Genomic DNA, 23,836 nt, shown 5'->3' on the forward strand with positions numbered 1-23,836 from the left:
AATGCAGTGGTCAAAAAAAGTCAGTGTTAGTTTTTTTTTCTGACAGACCAGCCCATGAAACACGTAGATCAGCGGCCCATTGGTTCTTTTCTTGATTGACACTGGGCTGGCCCAATCACAACTTTAAACGAGTGAGCGAGCGTGCAGCAGTGTCAGTGTGTATCTGTCAAAATAGTCAGCGAGATGGAGAAGAAACGCAAGGATTGTGCAGAGAAATAGCGTGAAAAAATAGAACCAGGCCCTTAAAGGAACACTCCACCGTTTTTTGAAATAGGGCTTATTCACCTTCTTTCCTACATTTAGATAGGTGGGCAAATGCATTTTTGTCTCAGTGCATGCATTGTTTTAGTTTGACAGGGTCGGCAAGAGCTTAGCTTAGCATAATGAATGGAATCCTTTGTTGCCAGCTAGCATGTCCTGAGTAAAAGTGATATAATTTTTTTTTTAAAAACCACCTAATTACTTCTTGTGGCCTGTGTATTCACAACAAGTACAAATAGCGATGCAGATTAACACTAAGCGTTTCCCTATGCAGATTTTGACTTGGGACTATATTAGGGGGAAGCACAGGCGAAGCACTGCTACTTGGGCGCAGAGATATCACGCCCAAGTAGCAGTGCTTCGCCTGTGCTTCCCCCTAATATAGTCCTTAATATATAAGTCAATATCTGCCTAGGAAATCGCCTAGTGTTAATCTGCATCGCTGTTTGTGCTTGTTGTGAATACGCAGGCCACAAGAAGTAATTAGGTAGGGTTTTTTTATATTTTTTATATCACTTTTATTCAGGACATGCTAGCTGGCAACAAAGGATTCCATTCATTATGCTAAGCTAAGCTCACTCCGACCCTGTCAAACTAAAACAATGCATGCACTGAGACAAAAATGCATTTGCACACCTATCTAAATGTGGGAAAGAAGGTGAATAAGCCCTATTTCAAAAAACAGTGGAGTGTTCCTTTAAAGCAGACACTGTAAAATGTGTCAAAATATATGTTTTCTGCCCTTCATCAGCTCCTGTGATGATGATGATAGTGAGGAGGATCAGGAGAGAGATGAGAAAGTGTAGAGCCTGCGGTAAGCAGAACTACTTTCAAAACACTTAAGCTATGATCGAGTGTAGGAACCCATAACCCAGTTACAGATTATTTCAACATTGCATAGTTGACGATTACATAGACAGTATATAAAGACGATTACCGCAATTCACTAGAAATGTAATGAGAGGCGTTTGTAAACCATGTTTTCCGCCAAAATAAAAGCTTGATGCAGTTTGCGTCAAAATAAAATATCATGTGCTTATCTCTTTCAAGTATAGAAATTGGTACAAAACTAATTATGAAAGTTTCCTTTATTTTCCTCATTTGTTTTACAAAATATGGCTATTACTGTCATTGGATTAATATTATAACTATTATTATGTAGTAGGTGTAATGTAAATAGACACTGTAACTAAAAGAGGTTTGAATTTTTCGTTTAATTTGTACACTGAATATGGGTTGGAGCTTTTCATTTTGAACTCTCAAAGTGCACCAGATTGATGAATTTAACATTAAAATGCACACAATTTTCTCACGGGGGGCATGCCCCCGGACCCCCCTAGAAGAACCAAGGTCCACCCACCACAGTTTTACCAAAAATCCTGTGAGAAACACTGGTATTGCTATGCCATTGCAGCGTATAGCTTGTTTTAGGATTCATTACTGTGGAGTATTAGTTCAACTGTATTAATTAATAAATGTCAAATTTTCACTCGTTCCTATACTCACTCATTACATGGCATTAGTGGTTTTAAGGAATAGGAGTTGGTATGCATATAATTAAGGGCGTGCAAAGATGGGTTGTGTTTATGATCATATAGTGGGCCAGTCTGGACCAAAATGCCCGGGTCGATTTTTTGTCCCAGTCCAGCCCTGTGGGGGGGGCGCTACCACAGAAACCGAAATTTCTCCGGCCAGCAGCATGTGTCCAAATTTCAATCTTAACCGTTCTATTTCATCAGAAACAATCTGAAAACAGGGCTTTAAGTGTAAAATACCGAACTTGTCCTTTAAGCTATCATGCATCCTTAATGCTCTTATACAGTTCAAATACTTAATCTCACACATGGTTTAAAACACATGGCATGTAAATTATGACATGCCATATAGTATGCAGTTTGTTGCTCCAAAGGTCTGATGTCATTATCCTTTGCAGAACACGCAATCCTAGCATATTACTGCCAGGCTCATCAAAGTGATATGACCTATATGATCAGAGTCCAAGCTGTATGTAAAATGGACCTTTAGCAAACAGATCATCATAATCAGATCAACATGCTCTGTAGTCAATGCATTTCCTCCCACCGTTTAAGGTCACACTCTATGAATCCCTAGTTGTCAATTAGACTGGAGTGAGTTTGAAACAAGGTGAAAACAAGGTTTGGTAATTAACTTGAGGCAAGTTAGCAGCAAAACACACACACACACACACACACACACACGCACACACACAAATGAGTACTCACAAAAGATAAGATAAAGATAAGAATGACATTAATTGTTACTGTCAATCTATTATAGCAAGTGTAATAAAATTAATTACATGATATGCTAATGAAAATTCATTGCAAAAAATACACAAATATTTTCTGAGCTCCTAAATGAAGGTAATTCAAAGGTAAGTAAGTAGACGTGCCTGCATTCAGTAATACAGTATATTTTGGTAATTAATATGCACAGTATTTTTATTGTAGGTATTTCAAAATACTGTGTGATTAAGTCTATGGGCCCTATTTTAACGATCTAAGCACATGATCTAAAGCAGGGGTTTTCAACCGGTGGTCCGCGGCGGCATTGCATGTGGTCCGTGACATGCATTCCAGCTTACGTAATTTCACTATTAAAATCACTTTTTTTCCATAAAAAAAAAGTTTGTCTTAAAAAAAAGGCAAGTCAGTCAGTCAGTAATAAATACATTGGCATTCAGTAAAGTGTCGAACCCATAAAAAGTAGAACCATTGTCCGCTTTACATAAAACAAATCACAACATGACCTTGTGTGAGTGAGTGAGTGAGTAGCGTTCACACCAAACACGAATAGAGCGTCTGGCGCAAGTGATTTTCATGTCAAGTCAATGTAAAGACGCGTTTACCCGCATCTGGAGGTCCTGTAGCGCGAATGAGGCGTTTAGCGCGGCGCGGTCGCGTGAATGAGGCAAATTGAGCGTCTGCCGCGATACGCGCGAGTGATTTGAGGGTGAGAGAGCGAGAGAGAGAGAGAGAGAGAGAGAGAGAGAGAGAGAGAATTCTGATTAGTCGAGAGGATGTATCGCGTTTAGGCTAAAAATAGGTTTGGCGCTTATCGCGATTTGGAAAGAGACTGCATCTTGCAGTACATTTTAAACAAGGAAATATAGCGATTTGGCATGAAATGTTGATGGAGCCGTGAATAGGTTCAGTACACAGCAAAATGACATGACAAACTCGAAAAAAAGAAGAAAAAAAAGCCATTTCCTCAATTCGACGTCTGACTGTGCTATCTGACAAAGGAATCCACACACTACACACACAGACACACACAATAGTGGGCCGCCGATTACTTGTTAGTCAGAATGGTGGTCCCTGGCACAGAACCAGTTGAAAACCCCTGATCTAAAGCGCACGGCACAAGTTCACTTAGTGTCCGAATCCACTTTTTGCTAGTTTAACGACGGGAAAAATGGTCGGCACGCCAGGCGCAGGGTCTAAAAAGGTTGTCCCTATTCTCTTAATTAGTAATGGGTGTGTTTTGGGCTTTATGTGCAATAAACCAATCAGAGTCTCATCTCCCATTCCCATTAAAAGCCAGTTGCGCTCACGCCATGGCGGAATTTGATAGTGGAAAGACTGAACACATCTCCAGAGCGCAAACGGATCTGCTCGTGCTCGAGGTTAATGCGCACCATCTACGGGACAAGCCGGATTCCACCATATCTTTATGTACACAATAATAATCTTTTACATTTTAATCCTTTCATTTTTACTATTCGGCAAGTTTGTGTGCTGCTGCGCGTCCCTGTGTGTGTAATAAGCAGAGTGTACGCGCGTTGTGGACCCACCTATAGGCACACATTTCTAACATGCTCTTTAAATAAAATATTGCGCCATTGACTTTAGACCAGGTTTCAGTTGGTCAATGGCAGTCTATTTCTGTTGCCTCAAAATAGCAACGGTCCAACAATGCGCCAGAACACACCTCATTTTCAGTCCAGCACGCCCATGGGCGCACAAATGGGCGCAAATGCATTTGCCATTTAAACAACGTGGCGCAGGATGTGAAAATGATAACTGCGTCGGGCTGAAACTAGCAAAAAACACTTGCGCCGCGCCTGGTGTATGATATGTATCTTATCTGAATTGTGTTGATTTTAAGAACGCCCATCTTGTCCATCAACTGGTTACAACACTGCATATATGCTACACAACGAGCTGAATAAAAATGCACATTAATTCTATAGAAAAGGAGTAATAATCCAGTTACCACAGTACACAACATTTGTCAATTTCTGACATTCGCTTGTCACAGAGAAAAAAAATAAGAAAGTCAAACAGTGGTTACATGTTTTCAAACAGCCATTCAGATTTTTGGATTCACTATAATGTTTCAAACAACACATGCTTAAATACTTAAATACTTGCTTTGCTTACATTTTAATCTGGAATAAAACATGCCAGCCCAGAAAAGGTATCTAGATATTGATTGAATATGTTCAGATTCTTTATTATTGTTCTATGCTCTTTTTAACTTTAATGTATTTAAATGTTTATTTACTTTAACTTTTTTTTATTGTGTATTGTTTTACAGCATTTAGCACATATCAAAGATATTTTAGTTATTAAAAAAATAAACTTGTTATTAGGAGGACAACACAGAAGACCGTATTTTCATTTAATTCAATACTATGATAAAAGCTTCAACAATTATTGTGCTTGTGAGAATTGGACATATCACATGCCTAAAGCATTTAACAGACAGTTAACAGTGTTTTAACAGTGTTTTTGACGTTATTATATTGTTAATCTAAATATTTGAACGTGGGTTCTGTCAAACACATCTGATTCAAAATATCAGCTTGTTATTCGAGACTCAAAGACCTGAAATGGATGTATCCGATAAAGGAGAAATCTAAATGGGAACAGTGCACATTTTGTTTGTCTCCCTAATTAAACACACCTGATTCAGGTCATCAGCTAATTGGTAGAGACTCCAAGACCTGAAATAAAGGATACGTTTATACGACAACGATACGCTTAAAACTGAGAAGTTATTCCTTTGAGTTTTCCGCGTACAGACGACACCATTTTCAAAACGTTGAGTTATGCATGTAACTACTGTTCCCAGAAGGAGTCATTTCCTTTGTTCAGTCCAGCTCTTCACTGAGCCTCCGACTGCGCAGGGCTCAGAGGTTTTGTACCTTCTTTCCCTCCTTCTGGGAACAGTATTTCTATGCATAACTCAACATTCCCATTCATGCGGTACAACACATGACTATGGGACATATTCACGCCCCAGCCAAGTCACTGAACTAAATGCATAAGCAGATGGCGCAAGAGTGTGATATCCCATAGTCATGTGTTGTACCTCGTTTCCCTCCTTCTGGGAAGAGTATAGTTATATGCATAACTCAACGTTTTGCCAATGGTGTCGTTTGTACGTGTATATGTACCCTCATTTCAGGTCTTGGAGCCTCGACTAAACATGAGCTCAAAATGGACTTTGTTCTGCATGTAATCTACAAAAACTTAGAGGTTAAAATGAAAAAAATTGACATGTAGTCTTTGTGTTTTTGTCACCCATCTCCTAGTTTATGTCTTGATTAGGTCTGTTGACAATCTCATCCCCTCGATCCCGTATTATGCAAATGAATGGCATAAATCTTGCTGTTCTTGTATTTGTCTAAACAAACAAGCATGAGATGCGGATTGAGTGCTGGAGTCTAATTGAGGTGAGGTGATTTCCATCATAGTTTTGCTGTCTCGCATTACCATGCCTCATGCATTGACTACACGGCCCCTCTGTGAGCATGTGAGATGAATTCGAACTTAAGATGATTAATGTGCATGATACTCGCTGTCTTATTATTGATGAGGGAGAGATAAAGCAAAGTCTTCAGGCTTCAGCCAAGAGGTCAGAGACAGACTGGAGAATTGCAACTGTGACCTCAATTATAATGTGAAAGTGAAAATGACATCACTTATCCCTAAAAACTTGTGCTGAACATTGATTATCCGATGTGGTGTGTCAGTTTCACATTAGAAGACTTCCCAAAGGCTTTAGCTTGATGTTTGAAGGATGATCCATCGAAAAGGGACTGCTGGGAAGACCTCAGGAGCTCTGTTTCTGCCTAGGCCTATTGGTTTGTATGGGCCACAATTAGAGTTGTCATGGTCTGTCCAGCAGCATGATATTGATCTACGGGCTGTAGCACAGGGTTGTTATCCACTGGACCCAGTCGTCCTGCTTTCTCCCATTTCTTTATCTTATCCTCCCACTTTATCTCTCCCCCGGCACTGAGTTCAGCCTGTTTTAATTACCATCTCTCTATGGCACCCCCTGCCTGCTATCTGACAGCTGAATCGACAGAATGGAGCCCTGCCTTGTTCATTATGAAAACAGCAAGAAGACCTGGGGCCTCATGACAAAACTTTGTGCAGTAAATGTTCTGTACGCACAAACAGTGAAATCTATGGAGACACAAAATGATTTATAAAATCAAGGATTGGAGCTAACCGTTTTATTAGGCCTAATAAAGATATAATTATAGAGAGGATGGATGGATATACTGCAGATATAGAGAGATGGATGAATACATGGGTAGATAGATAGATCAAAATGATTATGAATTTTAGGAATATACACATTATAAAAGGGAACCACACAAAATGATTTATAAAATCATTCAATGGGGGGTTGTGCTGGATCAAGTCAACCTGATCATGAGATAATGATCATAAGATGTACTGTATCTATATCACTATTTTACAAGATAGATCACAATTCTGTCAAAAGCAGGATTTCTTTTTTCTTTTCTTTTTTTAAGTCACAGGCAGGCCATTTTTAGTACTTGATAGGCCCCGAAGACATATTTCATTATCACTCAAACTGGAACATGGGCATACTTACTGTAATTATGAAAGGCAATATGTTCCCCTGGAGTTATGACTGAAATTATGAGTTTAAAATATGTCATTCCAAAAGTTAACACAGAGATCACTGTTTATACTGTTACACTGTTTATATATCAACTTTTTTATGTAGCTTTCCCTGGAGGCTACCAGAGAGGTTTTTTTCACAATGTTATATACCCTTGGAGACATGAGTGGGTTCTTCTATATATGCAGTCTGAAAGAAGTCTGCCATCAAAGAAATAAAAGAGCCAAAGAGCATACATGGAGGAAGTGCTTTTAAAACATCATTACCTGAGCTTAATTAATGTTACTTTTAATGGCAATTATAACGTCAAAGAAGTAGCAGCGGCAAGCAAATGAAACATACACTAATGTTCTAATTTTAATGCATGCTGAATGCATAAATAGCAAACATCTGTGATGCGGATATCTGTCAGAAGAAACCAGTCCTGGAAGATTGACTCAAGGACAGTCTATCCTCCTCTTTATTATGTCACACATTAAAGACAGCCAGGAGTTCCTTCCTCACCACTTATGATGTACATTCAGTGACAGGCAATAACAAGGTCAGTGTTTTGATGGAACTTTAATGACAGCCAGTGTACTGGGATTTGAAGACCTGAGTATTCAGTGAATAATATTCTCCATTTTTTATTACCCCAGGGCCAAGACTAACTTTAACAACAGCTCTTGTGTTATAGCACACCGTGTGCTGGCTATGAAAGTGCACTTGGATCATTCAAGGATGACTTGAAAGAATTGGACAGAGAAAAATAAAGGCTAAAAGTACACCTTATGAAGTAACTTTTTCTTCAATGGAGGAAAATGTAAAAGAGTGAGAAATGTAAAAGATATAAAACACTTAATTTCTGGCTTCATCTATGTCTAGGAAGCGTGAAAATGTGGCAGGGTTTCGATGGATATTCCGGATTCAATACAAGATCAATCGACAGTATGACGTTCATTTTGTCCATCAGTTTCTCTTACAAACCTGGGCTACAGTGAGGCACTTCAAATGGAAGTAAATGTAGCGAGTCAGTAGGCATTAAAATACTCACTTTTTCGATAGTATAGCCACAAGACAAAGGATTTTAGAGTGAAAATCACTTACAAACCTTTTCTGTGTAAAGTTATATCTAATTTTACAAACGTTGTTGCTCGATAACATAACCCCTAAAAGCCTTAAAATAACAGTAAAAACTACAAAAAACATCTTTATAAACAATACAAAGTGTTAAAATAATTAACTTAAGTGCATTAATAAAATTACACAACTTCACAGTCAAAAAATTCACGGTAATCAACATTGTGCCACAAATGCTGTGGACTGAGCTTAACTTGTCCTGAACCGGGATATTATTTTTCAAATTAGTTTGAATAATTTTTTATCCCATACCCTCATCAAAGCAAAAATGGCCTTTTTTTATCTATTTTTTTATAACCTTGAACTGAGAACCAAAGGACTCAATGTCTTTTATGACTAATAAAAGTAGGGCCATCCTAATTTTAGAGGCCATTTAATACGGATTAGAACTCTTAAAGCAATTCTGCTGGATGTGACCCTGTGAAAATTAGTAAAAATGTGAAGATTTGGATTTTAAATCATATCTGTCACTTGGAATTTTATGCTTATGGATCTCCAGTGTGTAGTTAGGATGTGAAATCTGCCGGCACCACACTTGATAAATGCCTCTTTTTTTTTATGGAGAGCACAGAAAATTATCAGGATCTGTGAAATGATTCTTGGAGTTGGATTATTTTATTAGGGCAAACAGAGAATACTCTTCAGCGTGAGCATCAGAAAGGTCATTATAATCATGCATGTGACATTTGGCTTTTACATATCCCTTTCTCTCATTTGAAATGCTGCTTGGACATATCTGACCTCATCACACTGTTGTCCTTGTCTGCCTCCACCCCCTAAATGAATGTAACCTGGAAGTTTAGCCAACTCACACTGTCACGTTGCGGTCTGGGCAGCTGTCTCCGAAGGTGCCCCCTTGCTCCTTGAAGGTGATGAGGTTCCAAACAGCCACCACGGTGTCTTCAGGCACATTGAAGTGGAACAGCTCCACGCTGGCAAAAGAGCGGTAGGCATTGAGCTTGCGAGGCGTCCGGGTGAAATAGTCAGTTACAAACAGGCAATCTAGGGAATGGAACAAGGAGAGAGTTATTTAGATGAAAGATGGCAATGGGCTGGATGAGGGAGAAGTTGGGTGGGAAGAGGGTTGGAGGAATCAGTCTTAATGTGGTTTGGTTGACCTTCCTTCTAAAAGCCCCACCAGTGATTTAATCAAACTTGCCGTGGGTCATGCGTGCTTTGGCTTCAATTCAAAAACCGAGACTCTATGCAAAATTAATTTCGTTGCTATCCTTCAATACAAGGCCAGAGAGGAAGCAGCAAAATGACATTTGCAATCTGCCTTAATGAGCCGTGGCTTCCTATGGCTCCATCATCAGAGAGCCTAATGGGTTTGTAGATCTCTCTCAAATACTGATAAAAATAGCTACTTTCAAGTATGTTTAGGTTGGAACACTTTCTATGTCAGGTGGGATGACCAATGCAAACTAGGAAAATGCTATTTTATCATAAACTTAATTTTATTTAAAAATTCAGTGTATGAACTTGCTAGCATAGGCAAATGTTAATACAGGCATCCAAGTAGAAGCCTGTTCAATGTAAAATTAGTTGCAAAAGTCAGGTGACACAAACAATTGGTCAATTGGTGCAACTGCAATGAATGTCTCTATATGAAATAAAAAATAAATAAAAAACATTATTTAAGCTAAATAAATAATACATTTGAGCAAAGATTGTCTATTATTTAATATTGTTCTCAAATTTTAGTTTTAAGTTAAATATGTTTTACACTTTCAATTATTTTCATGATCATTTTAAATGCCACTATCAAGCAAAGAAACATGGGTCACACTTTATATTATTGTGGCGAGCAGGACGAGGCCGAGTGCCACGAGAGAGCAGCTCGAGGACGATGGCGTGATTGATAATGAGCGGAAGGAGGAGCGGAAGCATAAAAGGAGGAGCGATGACAGTGAAGGACAAGAGAGGCCAGACCTGGACTATTTTATTTCATGTTTGTTTTATTTTATGTGACAGCAGTCATCCGTGAGGGGCTGCTGTCTTTTACTTTTGTATTTGTTTGTTTTATTATTAAAGCTGTTAATTGTTCACCGGTTCCCACCTCCTTCTTCCCATAACATCTAACCTCGTTACAATTATGTTCAATGCATTTTTTTCTATTTTAATTTAATATTCCCAGTCATTATTAATGTTGTCAGGTGGCACAACTGATATTCATCAGGTGGTGCAACCATGTAAATTCTTGATTTAAACCAACAAAAATTAGTTTAAAGTGAACAAATGGCTGAGATCTAAATTGTGAATAGTTATTGTATTGAATGCATTTACTGGTATACTTGTATGCTTATTTTTTATTATATTTCTTTAAAAGTAAAATCAGATGCTAAAGATACTAAATACCAATGCAAAAATTATAAATTATAAACACGAAATAATAATCTGTTAGGCACTGTAGACACTCTAAGGGTTACGTTGCTAAGATTTGCCTTGTAAATAATTTTTTTTTAAATTGGAATTATATATATATATATATGTAATTCCTATTTTTTTTATTTACAAGTTAAATCTTATGGAATCTGACTAGGGATATATATATCCCTAGTCAGGATTTGTTCATCTAAAACCCCATATAAATTAAATTATAAAATAAAAATAGAATAAATTTGATTCTGAGTAGCTTTAGGTGTTTTTAAATTATGAGTAGCATTTTAAAGTAGCTTCCCCACCACCACTGTAATACACATTCAGAAAAATAATGTAGGGAATTAAAAATAAATGCAGTTGTCACTCTCAATACTTTGTTCAGATTCAGTCTGGCAACATAGACAGCACAACCTAAAGCTCCCTGACTGAGGAGATCTGAAACGCACAACCTCAAAGCTCAGGAGCAGCACTGCAGTGTAAATATCTCTGGAGATTTGAGCTTGTGTGTGACATACAGAGAAAATGAGAAGAAATGCATAAGACAGGCAAGCTGGATGAGTGAAGACAAATGACAGCACCTGTATGTCAGTTCTAGCCGTCTGTTTAATCTCTTTCCCGTCGAACCCTTTGCTTCTGTTATTAACAGACATAACAAATCAACTGCCTTGACACTTTTATTAAGCTGATGGACTCTCAGAGGTATGACGCCAATATGGCCTCTTCATCTGTTAGCTCAGACAGCAGAGCACATCCCACTGATGGGCTTCACGCGCAATCACTTACAGTGCGAATAAAATTACTGAGTGAAATATAGCAGATGGACCCACACCATTTGGTACCGTATGAACTGCAACATTGTCCATCCTGGGCTAAAATGTAACATTTATAACAACTGCCTCACTAGCATCTAAGGTGCAAAATTATTCAATGACTGTACATTAAAAATAATAAAAAAAACAGAAAATTATACAGAAAATTTTAACTGTAAGTTCAAAATGCATTCACAAGAGAGATTTACTTTCTCAAACAAGCATTTCTGTCAGATAGAAACCCTACCGGTGGTCCAGTCAGAAGTGGACAGGCTGATTACCCCTGATGTCAATCAGAAGCAGAGGCAATGTCATGTGGTTTGACTGTTACATGGGCTGATGAATTGCAGGTGTGTTAAGACATATGGCCTCTTGTCTTGACAAACCAAGCCAATGATATCCAGCAGGATACTAGGGTTCAGAAATTACACCTGTACACTGAGGGGTGAATTCAATGAACATCTCAAGTTTAACCACTACAAACAGCTTAAACAGGTGAAATCTATGCAGTATTGGGCTATGGCTTGTGTATTTATGTTCAACCAGTGTTATTCTATTCAACACAAACATTCCTTCTTATAAATCAGAATTAAAGTCACCATGAAATCAAAAGAGACAATTCTCATTTGTTGTATGGTATATTGCAGTATTTACTACACATGATTTATCCATGTACATCACTATTATTTTTTAATCTATAGGCCTCAAAATATTTAATAAAAAGAACTTCCCTCCCTCTTGCAGCAACATATCTTCTCTTCTCTGAAGATGTCTTCACTGGCATGAAGGTGGGATCAACCTGTCACTCACAGCAATAGCCAACCACAATGATCCAACGTCCCATTAGTTCCCCATGGACAAAATCACTTGGATATACATCACAATAGGGAAGAAATAACTACCACCACTTCCGTTTAATGCTGACTTTAAAGACTGAGCCTTATAAATAAATAAAAATCAGTGTTATTTGCCTGTTGAAATGTACACTGCATTACTATGCCTCCCGGTAACCAGTAAAAAATAAATAAATAAATAAATAGACCAAACAATAAACACTCTCAACATCATTCCAAACCTGTATGACTTTCTTTCTTCTTGGGGAAAAAAAAGAATGGAAGTCAATATAATGGAAGTCAATGATAACCAAAAACATTCTTCTAAATATCTTCTGTTATGTGCCACAGAAGATAGAAAGTCATACAGGCTTGTAATGACCTGAGGGTTAGTAAATTGTCATAATTTTCATTTTTTTAAACCAATGCAGACATTGTGTGCAAATAAACAACGCTATCAGCAGGCGTGATTCATTTTTAGTGAATTTCCCCCTCAGTATGCAGTAAAAACTGCCCTCCACTAAGGGGAACAATATTTATCCATTGCAAAATGTCTCAGTCTTATATGATTCAGCCTGAGACTAGCATAGCTATTGCATCAGTTTTAAAGAGGGGTCATCATCATTTGAAACTTAACATTGTTTTATGTTTTCATTCATAATAGAGATTTTATTTTCACTGAATACACTTTTATATCAACAGAAACACATTGAGCTTGTAATGCATGAGGAGTGGCTAGCATGTGAATGAAAACATGTCATTCTAATTCTAAGTAATTCTGTCCCTCCAGAGTACATCTCGCTCTTGCTGTTCTCACAGAGAAAAAATCCTGCTTTAACACCTTTTATTACTGGCATCTCACTGTTTCTAATCAGTATTAACTATGAGCTCTAATAATGAGGACTAATTAAAAGGAAACAATAAAAAAGCATGTGTTTTTGGAGAACGGAGAGACTATCGCATGTTTCCGTGTGTCTTTTATCTTTTTGCCACTGCACAGGCCACAAAAGATGATTCGCAATGGACCAGACGAGTAATAAATCACAAACCCTTTTATTACATTTCATGTCAATATTCCCCACACAACAAAGTTTACTGCCGCTCAATACAGGTTCCCGTCTTTCAATCTAAGCTTCAGATTGAGGAGCATTAAAATTAATATCGCTTTTTTCTTGCAGTCACGTTACCTCTCCTGCAGTGATGGGAATCAATAATTAATGATGTCTCTCTCTCACATATGTAGAGACCCATATTCCCCACTGTCATTGTTTCTACACACAAGGCGCAGAGATATTGAGGTCAGATTGCTTGTACGGCATGTCTGCTCCAAAACACAGGCACACATTCATGAAAAACATTCTGTAGTCTGGAGAGAATAATGTATGAAGGTCTTTGTCTAAAATATGAAGGCCTTTCAGCAAAGATCTATACCTTTGTGTCAGAACCTATAGATATGTATACGTACATACCACCTTAGATGTGGTTCCAATGGAGCGCCATACATAAGCTGTCCACCAAATTGAACAAAGCTGGTCCGTGAACACTCGAGATCAAGTTGACTGCGCATTCAGCAATAAGTTAATTACGTGTGTGAATATCTATATTCTTTAATAGCTGATTTTAACAGGATTTATAGTTTATTATTTATGTTAGATAATTCTCCATATGGTAAATACATAATATTGGCTCTATTGGCTCATAGACAGCTCTTATAGATATTACTGATCATCAGAAAACCCATACCATAGATATTCAACAAAACATTTACTGAGAAAAGTCTTGATATGAAAATAATTCAAATACATTATTGTGGCAGATAAACACATTGGGGGGAAAACATTTAAAAAAGTTGTAAAAATCATTTTTATAATGTTACTAAATATTTATATTAAAATATAAATCAATGTTATTAATTAAACTAAACTCAATCTAAATTTACAATCTCAAAAAACAAAACAAAAAAAAAAGTTTCATGGTCATTCTCAGTCACACCTGGTCTCTCCCTCACAAAACTGAAGGGTATAATCAATTGACCACACCATTCTGAAAACTCCCCGCACATATGCCTACTACAACCATTAGTGTTTCTCCCAGAAGCTCCACTACATGAGTGGAGGTGGTCTCTGCAGACATGAGGGAGGATTTGTGCTATCAGGCTAGTATGGAGGGAGCGTGTCCTTGCAGCAGGGGAGTTTTACAGAAAGCTTGTGGAGTTCTCAAAAAATCCTCAAATGCCTTCTTAGGACAAGAACACTGGGAACAAATCCAGAAGAAACCGAGCTGTTAGCAGGCACACACATTCACACATAGACAGGCTACTATATTTGTGCATCTACGTCATTCTTCTCCCCAAGGTTATACAGTTTTGGTGCGTTAATTTCCTCCATCTCTTGAGTAGCATATCAAGGCAGAAGCTGTTCCGTCAGTTTTCATCATGCTGGAATGCTGTGATGAAGAGATGACTTGTGACATGTGCATCATAAAATTACCATCGGATCGTATCTCCAGAGAGAAAGTCATCCAATCCCTGAATCCGCAGTACTGCCTATGTTGCTTTTAGCAAGAGCACAGAGACTAGATGGGGAGAAAGTGTTTCAAGGGAGCATATGGGATAAACGATGTGCATGTGTAATGGAGGACCAAAAGTTGAAAAGCATACAGATACGGAAAGAGAAATATGATTTATGTATGCAAAGAGAACTATGTAAAGATGTTCTAAGTACAATTGACACATGCCCCTTTTAAGCTACAGCCACATATGGAGTGACTGAAGTCAGAGCTATTTAAGCAGAGTGGATACATTATTGTAGTGAACTGCGAAAAACATTAATTTGCAAATCAGTTCTCAATTTGTTTAAATTCGTGGCCATGATGGTCGAGTCAGTAAGATTTTTGTTTTTGTGAAAAAATTATTTTATTCAGCAAGGACGCATTAAACTGGTCCAAAGTAACATTAATAACATTTATAATGCCACAAAAGATTTATATTTCAAATAAATGTTGTTATTTCTATTCATCAAAGAATCCTGAAAAAATATATACAGTATTATGGCTTCCACCAAAACATTAAGCAGCACAATTGTTTTCAACATTGATAATAATATGGAATATTTCTTGAGCTGCAAATCAGCATATCAGAATGATTTCTGAAGGATCATGTGACTGTTTTGAAACAGGAGCTGAAAAAGGAGCATTTCAGTATTTGCAAGCAAGGTGGGTCATGGCTCATCACTTTGTACCAAATATCATGAGAGAATTGTCAAACAAAAATCACATTTCTAATGCAAGATTGCACAAAAAAAAAAAGGTCTTTCTCCATCTACCAAACATAATACTGTAAAAAGATTCAGGGAAATCCAGAGAAATCTCAGTATATGTAAGGCAAGGCAGGAAACCTCAGTTGTATGTGTGTGACCTTTGAGCCCTCAGATGGCATTGTGTGAGAAACCATCATGCTACTTTGTTAAATATATCCACATTGCAGTCTGCCGCTACATCAAAAAATGCAACTTGAATCTCTGTTACGCAAGGAGAAAGCTATACAACTGTTCTATGCCGAGTGGAAATGTGTGCTGCGGTCAGATGAGTCCACTTTTCAGCTTGTTTTTGAGAAAAAAAACAACATTGAGTTCTCAGCGACATTATCTGCGAAAGGTACAAAAGCAAACATCTGTCATGATATAGAGGTGCATCAGTGCAAAAGGCATGGGTGACTCGCATATGTGTGAAGGTGCCATTGATGGGTACGCGTTTATTGGGATTACAGAGACATTTAATTGCATAAATATCTTGATCTTGATCTTCCCAAGAACATCTTTCATGGGAAGCAAGACAATGCAAGGCTTCATTCTGCATGTGCTACATGTGGTTTCATAGACACTCTAGTCTACACCGTAGAAGGGATGTGCTTAACTGTCCTGCCTGCAGTCCAGATCTGTCTCTTATTGAAAACGTATGGCCCATCAAGAAAAGGAGAATCAGACAACGACGACCTTGGACTGTTGAGCAGCTGTATTTTATCAAGGGAGATTGGGCAAAAAATCCACTTGCAAAACTGCAATTAGTAGTTGTCTCAACTTTTTTGGAGTGTGTTGCAGCCATCAAAATCAATGAAAAAAATGGAAAAAAAAAGTTTTTTTGTTTTTTACAAAATACAATTTTGTGCAGTGAAACATTTTTGATTTTAGTGCATTTTACAAAATGTTCCAACATTTCTGCATTTGTAAATCAGAAACGGTTTATCAAAATATTGAATATTTACCATAGTGCACTTTGTACAGGAATTGCCTTACAATAACCAACTCAACATGCAGCTCATGAAGATAAATGAAGACCTCAATGATTCTAGATAAAATATAGAATGTTTTGACAGAAGCCACAAACACTCTGCAGCTCCCTTTGCAGTTCAAGCATTTTGCCAAAAAATAACACCAGCCCTAACCACCAGCAAAATTGCTCTTGCTTCAGGCTTTAGGCAATCAGATTTATAAATTGCATCAAACAAATATGCACATTTGTGGGTAGCAAGCTGGCATACTTCAAGCAATGTCTGCATCTCCCAGACTAAGCTCTCAAGGCAGGTTGACCTGGTAGATGCTCTTCTCCGAGTTCGATTTACGTTCTCTCCGTTCATCTCCCACATCCGTGCCCAAATCCACGGATTACAACCTTCAAAGAGATGCTCACAGAGACACTCCAAGCAAAGCCTGGTGTAATCTGCTCTGGCAACATCATTACCTACAGTAGGCCGCTAGTATTTCAGCACATCCCGGAGGGGGGGTAGTTAAGAAAATACCACAAGCTTAGGCCTCAAAACTCTGCCTGTGTGAAATCGCCCTACTTGAAATGTTTTAATAGCTGTGAATTAGCACCCCCATACATCATGATGACACATTGTTGCTATTTTAGCCCGTGGTTGGACATAAAGGAAATATTTCAAGACGCTGATCAAAAGAAGACGGCCACAGGCCACCAATGTGAGTGATCAGTTTTAAGTGGCAGTTCTTGACCAGGCAGAAACAGTGAGACTCACTGAAAAAAACACACAAAAAAAACACACACACTTGCTCTGCTCCAAAGCTGCCAACAGAGGCTGTATTTTAAGACATCAGAGCTCAAAATGTTTTATCCAAATTCCAAAGCAGCATGTATCCTTTGTGCAGAATGCTACCCCAGAATTCACTGTGAGAAGATCAGTAAAAACTATCCAATGTGGCAGACGAAAAGAAAGAAATGTTGATTACAAATATACTTACAATTAATTCAATACTGGAAAGTATCTACAAAAAACGATATGGAAATTTTGGACTTAATATAAATATTTATATTTTGAAGCCAGTAATTAATATATTGGCTAATATTAGATGATATCTACATTTTGAGACTGATCACAATATCTAATATGCACTTCAATTGGAACCAAGCATCAGATACAGTGGAAAACTAATTTTAAATGTATTAAAAAGAATCTTGCAGGTGTAAACATACATAAGGGGTGGGAATCTTTTGGTACCTCGCAATTTGATTCAAATGTCGATATGATATATGCATGGATTTTTGTTTTAGTTTGCTGTTTTGTGTTACTTTTCCTATTTGACTGCAAAAAAAATCTCACTGAATTAATTGTAAACCCTGAAATTTATTTCTTTTTTTCTTCCCATTTTAATCAACCCAATTTTATAAAACAAACGCCATTTAAGCAGACTGCAATCATTACGCACATGACTCTGGCTTCTGTAATAAAGCAAGACAGGCCTAAAACAAAAAGAAAAACTTTTGCAAATATAAAACTAGTAAATAAAATGAAAATAATAGTGCTGTCAAATCGATTAATTGTGATTAACCACATATAACAAAAAGGTGTGTGTGTGCGTGCGTGCGTGCGTGTGTGTGTGTGTGTGTTAAAAGACGGCTGCTCACCCGATTTAGTTACAGACTTTCTCCAGTCAAAAGAAAAAGCCTGCTGGGATATAAAGTGTGTTTCTCTCAGGAAAAATTACTACAATTGCCACGTGTCAGACTCAGGTCACCTACATGATCAATGTCATGATTTGACATCTGCTAAAAAAGGTAGCAGATGTCAAATAGGAGGCTATCATGTTGAAGACCGGCATGCACTTTCAAAAGTGCGCAGACTCTCGTTAAAGGCCAAATGAGAGAATGTGCCAGAGAGAGCACAAGGTGAGAGAGAGCAGTGAAAGCCATCCCATAAGCATCAGTCACATTGCCCTTGGTGAACCCTGATCATGCAGTCCTGATACTTTGCACCTCGACAGCAATTTTCGACTTGCTATATAACCTCCTTGTTAAAGTAAATGGAAAGTGCTTTTTTATAAAATCTTGGGAATTGCCAGTGCAGCCCAGGGTTTCGGTAATGTGCCGCCCTGAGACTGACAACTCATTCTACCTGCATAAAACACAGTCTGTCTGTGCACACCATTGCTGTCTGCTCCATAATTAATGGCAGCGAGCAGAGTGCAGTTCTTTTCTCCTTCCACGCATGTTTCTGGGTCTCTATCCCTGATAAAAGCGCAGACTGCTGCCTTGGAGCTCTTTACCACGGCTCTGTCACTTGCCCTTTACATTCAGCCTGACATAACAACATTCAGCCGAGGTTCCACATGCAGCGATGACTGATCCAGACTGACATGAAAGGATGTGTTTCCAGCCCAGAGCTTGAATACTGGAGCGTCGTCAAGATGGTTGAAAGTCATGAGCTATTGCAGCAGCGTTTGCAAGATAATGCAATACGCATCACGAGTTTTAATTGAGTTTCATACAGCATTACTTGTATTACTTTCATACAGCATTAAACAACACAATGCACAAGCTACACTATCGTTCAAAGCGTTGGGGTAGGTACGATTTTTTTAATGTTTTTAAAAGAAATCTCTTATGCTCACCAAGGCTGCATTTATTTATATGCAGTAATATTGTGAAATATTATTACAATTTTAAATAACTGTTTGCTCTAATAGTTAATACATTTTAAAATGTGATTTATTCCTGTGTAAAGCTGAATTTTCAGCATCATTACTCTTAAGTCTTCAGTGTCACATGTTCCTTCAGAAATCATTCTAATATGCTGATTTGCTGCTCAAGAAACATTTCTTGTTAATGTTTTTGGAAACCATGATACATTTTATCAGGATTCTTTGATGAATAGAAAGTTCAAGAGAACAGCATTTGTTTGAAATATAAATCTTTTGTGGAATAAATGTCTTTACTTTCACTTTTGATTAATGAAATGCATCATTGCTGAATATATTATATATATATATATTATATATTATATACACATATATATACACACACATATATATATATATATATATATATATATATATACATACATACATACATACATACATACATATACACCAACTTTCGAATGGTGCTTAAACACAAACTATTAGAAAATCAGGAATTTTTTAAATAACTGTTGCTATGATCAACAGAAAATCAACAGAAACAACAATTTAGTGAAAGTCATTATGAAACTACATTCACAACCCATTTCACCTCTGTATAATGTGACGAGGATATCCAAATTAAACCGTAAATTCAAGGAGGAAAATAAATGTAATTTAGCAAGTTCATTCATTTTGATGAAAGATTACAAATGTTTTCTTCTTCAGAATAACAAGCACTGATGAATTATGCACAGCAGCGAGTACTAAGCAAATAGGGTGAATTTGGATTTCATGTTGAAATGAAGGACTACTTTAAGAAGCATTACACAAAAGATTCCGCAAACAAACACACAGTTCAGGAGCCGCACAATATGTACCGACAAAATACTTAAATCCTTAACTCAACAGGGTCTAATTTCTCTGCATTTGACCCCTGTTGTATTTCTATCAATCACCCGCCTCAGCTGTCACCGGTCAGTGGAGCACAGAAGTGGATAAATGCAATCAGGGCTAATGAGTCTCATATCGCTCATCTATGCAGTGCTGTGGAGTGGATCAGCAGTGGCTGTAAACACCAGGCTTGGCTCGAGCAAGGGCAAACAAACAGGCCTGCCAAACTCTCTCCGTCTCCGTCTTTGTCTCTCTCTCTCTCTTAATACTTATCTCAGCACTCATCAAGCTAAGACCTCAGAATGGAAAAACAAATCCTACTATCAACATACAATGGAGAAAAAAATGGACACTGCTAATAAGGTGTGTGATGAGGAAAAGAATATGCGTACACCCTGAAAAGACATGCTGTTCTTTATTATGTCAATATGACAAATTTTAGGGCCCCTTGAGAAGTAAACAAGACTTATTTTGGCCAATTTAAAGTTTAAGGTTTTAAAACCAAATGTAAGACTTTAAAAGACATTTTTTAAGACATGCACCAAAAAGATAATACTGTCCCTACAGAACAAACCCAAACAATCTCAAAACAAATCATGTAACAGCATTTAAACAGGCTGCATCATCATATAATTGCAGAACAGCAAATCAATTTCAATACATATATTGAATAAAATATGTCTTATGTACTAATATATAAATTCATTCGAAGTGTAGGTTGATTGATATTATCATACCAAGCAAAATCCGATTTCCAATGTGATTAATTAAAGTCAATAAAAAAATGATTGTGCCGATACTAGTAAAATTTATACATAACATTTTTGTAATCTATTCAGTCTATTTAATATGCAACTGAATAGTTACATTATATGCTTTCACGTGCCAAAATAATGTAATGTATCACACAGAACGTGTTTTTGCTGTTTAAAACATGAGACGCAAGTCAGTGGAACGAAAAAAAAACACAAGCTTTAGAGACACATTTAAAAAAACTGTTGAACTTGTTTTAACTTGAGCGCCACATTTTTAGAACAGTGTGTCAAGCAAGAGGCGTTGTTAAAGACACGAGCGCAAAACGCACAAACATATCCTTCTAGTGTATGTTTACAAAGAAAAACAATGGAAAAGCTGTGCAGTGGAATAAAATCTGTTCTGTCTGAACGGTCAGAAATAAATGTTATATGTGATTAATTTTGTTTATTAATTGGCATACAATTTATTTAATTAAAACACATATATATATATATATATATATATATATATATATATATATATATATATATATATATATATATATATATATATATATATATATATATATATATATATAATATAATTTAAACAAAACCGAAAGCCCTATAAAACACACAAACTTACACATACACAAGATTAGATGTGTAAAGTCTAATACCGTCCCCTGAGACTGGTTTGCCTGTAAACTTTTATCACAAGGTCGTCCTCTTAAAACAAAAGAGACTCCTAATTACATTTCTATGCTCTCTGAATTGATTAATCACCTAAAATTAGCTTCCTAGCATCTGGGTGAAGTGTGATATAACTAACTGCTGTTAACAACTCTTCAGCCATTATTTCCTTAATGTATCCATGACTCCTCTGGCTTAATGCGCAGTGGTTTCATTGATCCAAACTGAACAATGTGTGCTTGTAAGAAAAAGAAGAAAAAGAACAGAATAGATACATTTGAGAGATTAGAATGAATTTAAGCAGTATGATCATCCATTTCACATCCTTTTAGAGACCCATGAATAAAAATAAAATAAAAAAAGATTCTGGAGAGGTAAAAAAAAACAACAAAAAAACAGCTCGTAATTAAAGTTCTGTTCATGGTCACAGCAAATCTCAGAGATAATGTCATGTGTGAATAACAGCCTATTTAATTGTTCATTATTATGCAGTCTTTTAAGGTTAAGGCAAATTAAAAGAGGCCAAGGATGGTTATCAAGACCCTGAATTGAAGACTGCACATGGTTGGTCAAAAGACAAACATCTTTTCTTTTTCTTGCATTTGCCTCGCTCTGTCTCTCACTCTCTCTCTCTCCAGTGTGTTTCCACAGCCTGTCCTCGATAAACCCAGACACTTGCCTGAGCAAATGTGACATGCCCAGCTTCACACACTAACCTTGAAAAGGCAACTGGTCCCTGTAACTTGGGATTACCATAACCTCTCTGTGCAGAAACCCATGGGACGAGTGAATACAATAGGGACGGAGCCTAACCATTGCAGTTTGTTTGTGTCTTACAGGGTGGCAGAAGGGGGTCAGCAGGATACAAAGATCTTCTAGAAGGTAAAAATGGCACAATTCCAAAGGGCATCACCACATGTCAAAATTACAAATGTCACATGTTGAATAAGGGAGCAACCCTGGTGGGCTAACACTCTTGCACGACACTTACACGCACACAACTTTCAGTCTTAAAGGGCATGACAGGTCTAATAGAGGAGAAACGTGTCGTACTCTGAAAGGAACAACATATTATCATGCTTTGTATTTCTGTTGAAAGAGTTCAACTTTTCTGTTTAAATCAGACTATATAGTTGCTATGTATTCCTACAATACAGTTTAAAAGTCAATCTTTTTATTTAGCAAGGACGCATTAAATTGATCAAAAGTGACAGCAAAGACATGTTTCAATGGATTTATATTTCAAATAAATGATGTTCTTTTGAATTTTGAACAGTAGTGTATTTCAAAGAATACCAGGATATTTTTTTGTGAAATATTAAGGTACTTTTAATCAGTTATTCATTAATGCCATAAAATTACACTTTCAAATAATTTATTCCAACAGCAGTTATTTTTCATAAGCTGCAAGCGTTTTTGAATTGATACATTTTGTGATATGTGAGCCTCTATTAGTCATATTTTTGGTCTCGACGTCATGAAACTGATGATGCTAAAGCACAATAAAAATACCTGCTCTGCACTGAACAGAGCAATAACATATAAAAACGCCTTTACATTACAGCTACGTGCTAACGACTATTAGCGCAGTAACATTTGCTTGTCTGGTAGTAAATGGATCATTACTAATGTGCTACTTATTAGCTCACCCCAAAAATAGTGCAGCGCTCACTCAGAGCGTATAATTATGGCGCAGCAGTGTTATAGGATAGATTGATATTTGTGGAGGCAGCTAATGTTTAGCCTTCTGACTGAGCACCCATCTGCCAAACCTAAATTAATATCGCCTCAATGTACAAGTGCAAATCTTTCATTTAAAAAACTTGCAAAACAGCTTCTTTTTTTTTTACCCCTTCCTGTTTTTGACATTTTAAGAATGCAATAATGTATTTCATTCTGTAGAAACAATTGCATGTTGTAAGTTTGCACAGAGGTTGAGTAGATTTTGGTTCTTCTTGATGCAGCTGCCATCATGAAAAGCTTGTAAAAGTCTTTTTGACTTAGGCAAAATAAAAACGGCCTAAGTCACACTCTTGACATAGGCCATTATACTACAGGGGTAGAATTGCATGATCTGTTCATCTGAGGATGTGGATGATTTTACCAGAGGTGGCCAGAATCATGAGGAGATGACTTATGCAAAAAAAAATCATTTTTGTCAAAAAATGACTAAGGCAATTATTTTAGGAAGGTGAGGAAATGTAATGCATCAATGAAACAGCACTCAGACTTGGAGTGGCCATTCAGAGCATCTGAATCTGCAGAGGAACTGAAATCACACACCATGTAGTACC

General features: G+C 37.2%; 1 protein-coding gene across 1 annotated transcript in view; it reads right to left on the reverse strand.

The window, feature by feature from the left end:
• The window catches only part of tmem8b (transmembrane protein 8B), a 147,264-nt gene that overhangs the window by 99,041 nt on the left and 24,387 nt on the right, over positions 1-23,836 (reverse strand). Inside the window, exon 2 of the mRNA XM_082170065.1 lies at positions 9,102-9,291. Coding sequence (XP_082026191.1) covers positions 9,102-9,291 — 190 coding nt within the window. The remainder of the gene's footprint in view (positions 1-9,101; positions 9,292-23,836) is intronic.

This window comes from Leuciscus leuciscus, assembly GCF_965113295.1.
Source record: "Leuciscus leuciscus genome assembly, chromosome: 5".
NCBI lineage: Eukaryota > Metazoa > Chordata > Actinopteri > Cypriniformes > Leuciscidae > Leuciscus > Leuciscus leuciscus.